Source organism: Sarcophilus harrisii, chromosome 3 (genome assembly GCF_902635505.1).
Source record: "Sarcophilus harrisii chromosome 3, mSarHar1.11, whole genome shotgun sequence".
In the NCBI taxonomy this organism is placed as follows: Eukaryota; Metazoa; Chordata; class Mammalia; order Dasyuromorphia; family Dasyuridae; genus Sarcophilus; species Sarcophilus harrisii.
The window spans coordinates 130,534,041-130,543,464 of record NC_045428.1 but is presented as its reverse complement, the minus strand read 5'-3'; the positions used below and the strand labels follow the sequence as shown (position 1 = coordinate 130,543,464).

Below are 9,424 nucleotides of genomic sequence, written 5' to 3'. Positions count from 1 at the left end.
CAGAGAAAGAACTGATGGAATCCATGTAGAATGATGCTTTTATTTTCTTTCATTTGGAAGGGGGGTTGTTTTTATTTTGTTTTGGTCTGTTCTCTTTTCACAACATTAGAAATATAAAAGTTGTGCATGACTGCACATCCACAATTATATAAAATTGCTTGCCTTTTTCAATGAGGTTAGAGAAAAGAAATTTAAAGACAATATTTTAAAAATGAATGCTAAAGTTTTTTCCCCAATTTAATTGGGAAAAAATAAACTACTAGATAAATCGAAAAAAGGCAATGAGGAGATTTTAGAGAGAATGGTTGGCTTGAGTGTGTCCTTAAATGGAAGTAATCAAACATGCATTGACCGAGGTGCTTTCATTCTTCTGTGAGGGTGGGAATGAAGAATATCTTGTATTCCAACTAAGTAAACACAGTGTAATTTAATTTAGGTGAAAGCATTAATAATTAAGAAGATAAGGAAAAATTGCAAGTAGTAGATTAAAAACCCAATGAATTAAGTTAGGAATTCTAAGAGGCTGAAGTGAAAATGACACTGAGTGTTAATTTCAGGCATAGTGGAAAGCCTAAATACAAAAATTAGGAAAGACATAGGCTAGCTTGATTAAAATGTACAATATGCTAGGAGGAGTAACATTAAATAATTAGAAAGCTAAATTGTGACAAGGCTGTGGAGGATATTTTTTAAAACTAGAGAAGTTCCATTTTATTCTAGGAAGAGTAAGAAGTCAATAAAAAATCTAAAGTCAGGAAGAAATGTAGCTAGACCTGTGCCCTATTAAGTTTATTTCTCTTCTACATACATGTAGGATACCGGAAGATAGAATAATTATTAAGAGGCTATTTCAATAGTCCAATTAAGAGGTGATGAAGAGTCTCAATGTAGTAAAGTTATTTTTTTTCATTGCAATGTTACCCATTATAATTGTAATATATCTTGGATTGATGCAAGAAATGGAAATTTTTTTTTGGGGGGGGGGATTTGCAGAAGATGCAGATGATGCATTAAGACCAACAGAAGATACAGAAAAAGACACATGCATTTACATATAAACATATATGTGTATAATTGTGTATTATTGAATGATACCAATCCAAATTCTCTAAGACACTCTAAATACTCCATAAAAGAAAAAATAGAAACAAATCAGGTATCTTCTGGTATAAGTTACACATGATGAGTTTTAGGTTTCTATGGGAAATTTCTAAAAGGCAGTTGATGGTATAGAATTTGAAATCAGAGGAGATATATTGGCATAATAAAGATTTTGATTTATCTGTTTAGATGTTATTTCATCTTCCTCAGTGTCAAAATCTGTAAAATAGGTATAATTATAATATCTATACTGTATGGTTCATGTGAGGATCAATGGCACAATGTAAATTGCTTTCATGTGATTAAAACACTAAATTGAATAAGTGAGTTTATTGTAATTCTATACATAGAGTGAATAAAGTCTTGAAGAAAAGAGTTTTAAGAAGAGATAGAGGAATTGAATAAAGTCCAATGCAAAAGATAGAAAGCATATAGGGAACTAGAATGAGAACCATCAGATAAGGAAGAACTAGTGTTCTATATCAAACTGAAAATAGCTAAGAAACAATTGATTTAAGGCCATCACCTTTAGTAATTAACCAGTCATTTGTGATGTCAGTTGAATGGTGAGATTATTCAATCAGACTGAAAGGGACTGAGATGTGTGGCTTTTCTGGATTTCCTCTTCTATGAAACTGAAATATTGAACTAGATGACCATTAATAATCCTTTTAATTAGATCTGATTTTTTAATCCTATTGTTCTATGATCTCGTGAAGGTGAGATGAGTTATTTCTACCTGTAGTCATCTACAGTGTTTCATTCTATTCTTTTTCAAATTAAGTAGTAAAATTGAAAAGAACATAACAATTAAAGATTGTGGGGATGAAGTGGAGATGGAGTGTTGCATCCTAATATCAGATTAGGAGATAATCATGTCAAAACACTTTTGAGACTAAGATACTGAATACCATTTGTAGGACTCACTATTATTGCTTTGTATAATTCTAGTCCATACCATTCAAAAATGAAAATTGTGAAATAAACAATTATGTAGTAAAGGTCATTTGCTACCAAAGGGAAAATTTTACTATACAGTTACTTAATTCTCAATTTTCATCTTCTAGAGTTTGTAATGGAGGGGTAAAAATTGTATAAAACAAAGCAAATAGAAATGGTAATTCTTCACCTTACCTTCATGGAATCATAGAATCAGGTGATCAGTTTCAGTTTTATATTAACCTTATAAACCAGATTACAAGGGGCTAAGTAGCATGACTTTTTTGTATTTCTTATCTTCATTTTATGAGGCAGAAACTGAGGCAGGGCAAAGTGACTTGCCCAGAGTCATATAGTATCTTAATATTGATTGTAATTCAGGTCTTCTTGCCTCTAGGTACAGAACATTATGCATTTATCCTTGCATCAATTGTGAAAAAAATGACTTATTAGCAAAGCATAGAAAAACATAGCACAAACCTTAAAGTACTACATAAATGCTAAATGCACATTGTATTGGGGTACTTCTATTTGAATTTTCCATTTGCTATTTATCATTCTTCCTACATGAACAGTCTTTTAATAAGTGTGTCTTTAAAATGTTACCCACATTCAATTAAAAATGTATCACCTTCCATTTTCCATTATAGACAAAATAATACCTTTCTTTAAAAAAAAAGACTAAACCTTAAGTTAATATAATTGTTATTACAATTCTTTCATAGCCAGCTCACTATGTCTTTCCATTTTGTGAAACTTCTGTCCTTGTTTCATAATAAACCCTTGATAATGGATGTACTAGATGTCTCCTAGTTGATTTGTTACTGTTGTGTCTCATTTTCTTCATGTCACCAATGCATCTACTCTCATCTTTTTTGCTTTATATTAGACTCTTTCCCCTCCAGTCCTCAGAGAGATATATATTACAAGAATGAAAACAATATATACAGGTAAATAAATGCATGTAGTATATTTAGAGTAAATACAAAGTACGTTAAGAAAGGTGTTAGAATTAATACAGAAATGTAGTGCTTTTTTGGGTAAGCTTTGAGTGGATCTTGGGATTGTAAGAAGTGGAAATGAGGAGGGAGAGGATTCGTAGAACAGAGGGGCCACTGTGCAAAGGCATAGAAACTGAAGATGGTACTTAAAATTTCTGTATATGATCTTCTAATTCATTTGTAGACAGCTGTGACTATAGGAGCCATTCTGTTTTGATTTTTTTCAGTGTGCTTTCTAAAATTAGTCTTTTCTCTGAGGAAATCACATACTCGGCTCATTTTCTAAACTACTAGTTTTACTTTCAGCTTTAGAAAGCTTTTTCGGACATCATTGTTATATCTTAGTTTGTCCTGTAAATGAAGCCTTTTTTTCATTAAAACATATTGTCAAGTTCTACACTGGATGTCTGACTGCAATATCAAGAATAGCAGCTTTTATATGGGAAGAATTTGATTCAATTTTGGTCTGTAGTATGTACCTGTTTTCTTTTTCACCCTCCAATCTAGACTCCAGCATTGCATTTTCAGTTATCAGAATATTTACTTGTCAACTGTACTGAAATATTGTTTGTTAATGTTTCCTTTAGTTTTAATTCCTTTTGAAGCTCCTCCTTCTTTCATTTTAAAACTTCATTTTCTTTGTTAAATTTTATTTTTCTTGATCCTTAATTTTTATTGTCTGGTTCCACTTTAAGATCGACAATTTCATCTTTTGGGATTTGATTTTTATGCAGAAGACTTTATTTCATGACTATCAGGAACCTTAAAACTCTGAAACATTTTGGAAGAAGTTTCTTCTATTTCCTTCTGTTTCGAAAGATGATTATTCAGAATCCTTTCTTGCAAAACTCTGGCACTCTGACTCCAAAAAGTTGTCTTTTACTTTCTCACTCTTCTTAAACCTGGGTCTACAGGGTTCTCTGCACCATTCAATGTTACGATGCTCAGATTGGGATTTCATTTCTCTGGTTTTTGACAATTCTTCCTGTAGTCCAGTAATCATATTTTCTAAGCTCTTAACTTTTCTTGTGAGTTGTGTACGTCCTGTTTTTTTAACTTTTACTGATCGTTCAGTGAGAACTGTAGCCTGAATTTTCAAAAGACGAACAGAATCTTCTTTATCTACGGCAGGTCCCTCCAAAGTAAATTCAGGACCAGAAGCCCTCTCTGAACGGCTGATTTGGGGCGAAAAGTGCTGATTATGTTCCTTACGTATTTCATATTGACTAATTAGTTGGCTATGAATAGGATAACCACTGACAATAGCATACTCCTTAGCTGTCCATCCATATATATCTTGGCAAGAAAGGTCAAGAGCTTCATACTGAAGAAGAAGACTTACTATGATCGTTGGTTCACTGCTAACAGCAATCATAAGGGCTGTTCTTTTGGACTTATCCGTGGCATTCACATTTGCTCCATTCTTTAAAAAAAAATCTACCATATCAGGGTTATTTTCTGTAATTGCAAGCAAAAGTGGTGTATAGCCTTCCTTGTTTTTTGCTTCAATATCAGTTTGATGTTTAAGGAGCTTTGTTGCTATGGCTTTGTTCAGACCAGAAGCAGCATAGTGAAGAGCAGTGTTGTTATTAGAGTCTACAAGATTAGCGTCTGCACCATGTTCGAGCAGGATTGTTGCACATTCCTCCTGCTGACACTGCACTGCCTTAATTAAAGGTGTTCTACGGTCGTTGTCACATAAGTTTAGCTTGCATTTTCTCTCTACTAATAGAGACACAACATCTGGGTATCCATTAGCACAAGCCAGGTGTAGAGGCGTCCGCTTCACTTTATCTACATCGTTTACATTGTGCTTTCTAAGCAGCAGCAGCTTCTGCACTTTCGCCACATCCCCGATCCAGGCAGCTTTGTGGAGCTTCCCGAGGTCTTTGTCCCTGATGAGGTACCCTGCGTTGGGGTCGGATGCTCTGGCTCCACAGTCTCTTGGCGGGGTGGCAAAGGAGCAAGATGGAGACTGCCCTTTCTTGTTGCCGAAATTGAAAATCTTCTTCATCCCGGAGGCAAGCTTAAATGACTGGTGAGAACTCGCGAGGAAGTCCTCTCTTGGTCCCTCAGCCTGCTCTGAGGTCTAGTCTCCACTCAGAATTTAAAAAAAATAAATAAAAATTAATAACTGAAGGTCAAAGGGACCCCTGAACGCTCAGCAGTTATAACCAATTCCATAGTAGAGACGATTGCAATCACAGCAACACCCGGAGGGTAACTGAACTGCGCGTGCGTTTATTAGACTACATGCAGGGACCCAACGGTAATCACAAAGGGGTGAGTGTCCATGTGCCAGGTCCGTTAGCTCTCAGCACAAAGAGGTCAAATCTCGAGAAGGCGAAGTTGGTCCCTCTGCTTCTTGTGCTATAGATTTTTTTAGAGTCTCCAACTAAAATGTGATATGTAGGGGCTCCCTAGAGATGGGGTCATGGCTGGAAGAAAAGGCATAAGGTGAAGACATGCATCTTAAAGATGAATTTGCAGATGTGGGAAGTCAGAAAAAAAATATGTAATTTTCTAAATGCAGTCCAACTTAACTTTTATCTTCATGTTCCATTAGCAGGGCACTAGCACAATTTCAATACTCAAATACCTCAATAATAAAATAGATTTGTTAATAGAATAATGTGGTCATCTACCCTTTCAACAATGCCATAATATGGGCAATATGTCATATACACATTTTTATTTCCATTGCTCTTCCAGTTTTTATGATTAGACCTAACTCCTTTTCATCATAGCTTTTCTAATTTTTTGTTTGTTTTTGAACTGCACTTGTGATTTTAAGTATATGGAGTTCATTGCAGTAGATTGTAGGAGATGTAGAACTGGTGCCTCGGTATTCCTTATTCTGAGGCCATTTCTCTCTGCCCTTGATGCATTGCTTCCCTTTGTTCAGAACATGCTATTTCCTCAAAAATCATATCTGATATTAATGTCCAGAAAAATAATTGAATATAGAATTTTTTCCAGCTCTTCTGGCATGGAATCTTGTATTTTTTGATGCAACTATCAGGGCTATCTCTTTAAAAAGAAGATAACTTAAATCTTCATTTGTAGAGGGCTGAAACTCTTGAGTTGTTGCACTGAGGTCCGTTCAAGCACTTAAGGTTAATTACTGATTGGACAATATTCTATGGACATATGCTTGGACAATGGTCCTTCCCACTATCCTGTGCTGGCTCAATGATTGGTGCATACAGAGGATTGTAGGAGAGACTAGGGGGTGGAGTAGGGCAAGCCAAAGACACACTTTGGCGGTAGATTAGGGAGAAGGCTGTCTGGGAGATTCTGCTTCCATCCTGTTCAATCCTGCATCTTCCATCCTGTTCAATCCTGCATCTAAAGACCAAGAATAAAGACTAAGGACTTTTGTTTATCCTGACTCTGGCTGATTCTGGGATGTTCTGGGTGCTAGCATGGTCATCACATTCATTTTCATTTCATGGATAAAATTATTTCTTAAAATCAGTAAATGGAGCATGGTCACAGATTCTCTACACTTCTCAGGCAACTCCATGGCTATATGATGTAGTTCATTGCAGAAAAAATACACAAAAACCTGGTTGTCCCTGTCTCACAACTGAAAAATGGATAATTGCAAAAAAAGACTTTATAGAAAAGAGAAATCAAACATATGTTAGGGTTTTTTTTTCCATTATGCTATTTTGTTTTGATCTTGATTTATTCCTTGTCAAGCACTTTTAATTTTTTTCTTTTCAATTTTCTTGAATCTTCAAATCTTTAAGATGTCTTAAGTGAGTTCATGCTTTAGCATGAATTTCACCTGTGTAAATCAATGGATTCAAACATTCATTCTAAATTTATTAAGAGCTATTTCTGCTCCTTAAAATAATCAGATTCAGAAGTAGAAGACAGAAATCCCATTTCACTTTTATAGATAAGATACTCATAAAAAGCATCATAAGAATTCTGGAAGGTGCATGATATTTTAGAAATCCAATTCAAAAGATATTTACCTAATCTTTACTGTACTAGTACCATTTTAGTTTAGATAGGTATAAAAATAGCAAGTAGACAGTCCCAGGCTTCAAACATAAAGGCAAGACAAAAAATATATTCATCAAGTATTATCTATCTGCCAGGAACTGCTGAAGATACAGATATAAACAAAGCAAAAAGCAGATCTTGTTCTCAAATAACTTACATTAAAATGGGTTAATAAAACATATAAGCTTTATATAGTAAGAGAAAGAAGGCAATGAATCCTTACATGGCCACTGTGGCAATTTCTGGAGAGTCAAAAGCACAAGTATAATAGAAATGAGGTTTAGCCAGCCTATATCAGAACCCCAAGTGGAAAACCCTTGAAGGAACTCATGAATAAAAGTAACTGATGTAGGTGAAGATATATTCTGGAATCAGAAAGGTCCAGATACAGAGGAAAGTTCCAGAGTTAAAAAGGTAGTTAAATCATGATGCTAAAGATCAAAAAATAAGATACACATTCAGAAAGGTAATAGTGTAGAGTCTATCTTTGCTTTTTGTCTCTAAAGTAGATAACAATCTTCTCATAGGAATGTCAGTAAACTAGATTTCCATTTAAAATGTATTTGTTTATTTATTGGTCCTATGACTCTTTACTCTGCATCAATTTATTTTTATTTATTTATTTTCTGGTTATACATGTAAATTTTAATACACATTTCCTTATGAATCATGTTAAGAGAAAAATCAAAAGAAATGCAAAAAAAGAGGAAAGAATAAAAAAGAAAAAAAAAGAAGTAAACATAGCATGTGTTGATTTACATTCTAACTCCAAAGTTCTCTTTCTGGATGCAGATGATATTTTCTATCCCAAGTTTATTGGGATTGCCTCGGATCACTGAATCATGGAGAAGAACCAAATCTTTCATAGTTGATCATTGTGCAATCTTGCTGTTATTGTGTACAATGTTTTTCACTCAGAATGAATTCATCTAAATCTTTTTAGGCAATTCTAAAATCAACTTGTTCATCATTTTTATAAAACAATAATATTCCATTGCCTTCACATACCACAACTTATTCAGCCATTCCCCAAGTGACGAACATCTATTCATTTTCTAATTCTTTGCTAATACAAAAAGAGCTCTCACAAACATTTTTCCTCATTTAGGTTATTTTTCCTCCTTTATAATATCCTTGTGACACAGACTCAGTAGAGGCACTGTTAGGTCAAAGGCTATGTACAGTTTGAAAGCTGTTAGGCATAGTTCCAGATTGCTTTCCAGAATGGTTCCATTATTTCACAACTCCATCAACAATGCAGTAATATCCTAGTTTTCCCACATCCCCTCTAATATTTATCATTATCTTTTCCTGCCATCTTAGTCAATCTGAGAGGTGTGAGGTGATACCTCAGAGTTGTTTTAATTTGCATTTCTCAAATCAAGAGTAATTTAGAACATTTTTCCATATGACATTTCCAACATCTGAATTTCATTATCTGAAAATTATCTGTGCATTTTGTTCATATCATTTGACTACTTATCAGTTGGAGAATGACTTGTATTCTCAATCAATTTATAAAAAAAAATTCAATCCAGAGTATTTCCAATTCTATTTTCTAGGCCTCTACCTCCAATTTCTGGTAATTGCCTTATGCAATTATAGATGAAATTTAATATATATTGCCTAGTTGCAGACTTTCATGTCCCAGCATTATCTTTACTATCCTCCCTCCGTCACTCCCTACCTTTTCAGTTCTCTTTGAAATATTTTTTCTTAAAGGCAAGGATCACAATGTTTATTTGTATTTTTATGTCTACCACATGGTTGATTGTTTGGTGTCTTTTATTCCATGAAAGAACCAAAATGATACCACTATGTTAGAGTCAAGTTACAGTGTATATGACTGGCTGATCAGATCAACATGAGCTCAGCATACTCTACCCCAGGTCATGTACAAGTAGTTCATGTGAACATTTGAGATGGATTCTCTAAACAACCTGGGGAAAGAGAAAACAAAATATAAAAATGTTATAATAACAAAACAGTATATGTGTCATATGTGTGGCACTATCTTAATCCCTATTCCCTGAAGGCCAAGTAGGTTATATTATATCCTATTCCCAGTATTCTCTAGTACCTTTAATAGAATTAGGGCGTTTCTAAGTATTTTGCTAATGACTATCCTTCACCACCAGTTTTCCTTCCATTGAATGTTGTAGATCCCATCCACCCCAGCTTCATTTATCTACTAACTGATTAATTTTAACTTATAATTCTGATATTCAAGAACATTAATACCATTACATCATTCATTTATTTTTATGAGTTTTAAATTTTTTTATAATTTTCAAAGCATATACATAGATAATTTTCAACATTAACCCTTGCAAAACCTTGTGTTTCAATTGTTTTTTCTCTCTTTC

The 9,424-nt window shown here is 34.1% G+C and overlaps 1 protein-coding gene across 1 annotated transcript; it reads right to left on the bottom strand.

Annotated features, from left to right (window-relative positions):
- Positions 1-2,995: 2,995 nt before the first annotated feature.
- On the bottom strand, positions 2,996-5,285 carry LOC100914905 (ankyrin repeat domain-containing protein 7). The gene has a single exon (XM_003766359.3). The coding sequence runs from the start codon at positions 5,053-5,055 to the stop codon at positions 3,865-3,867; it is 1,191 nt and encodes a 396-aa protein (XP_003766407.1). The 5' UTR covers positions 5,056-5,285; the 3' UTR covers positions 2,996-3,864.
- Positions 5,286-9,424: the final 4,139 nt, after the last annotated feature.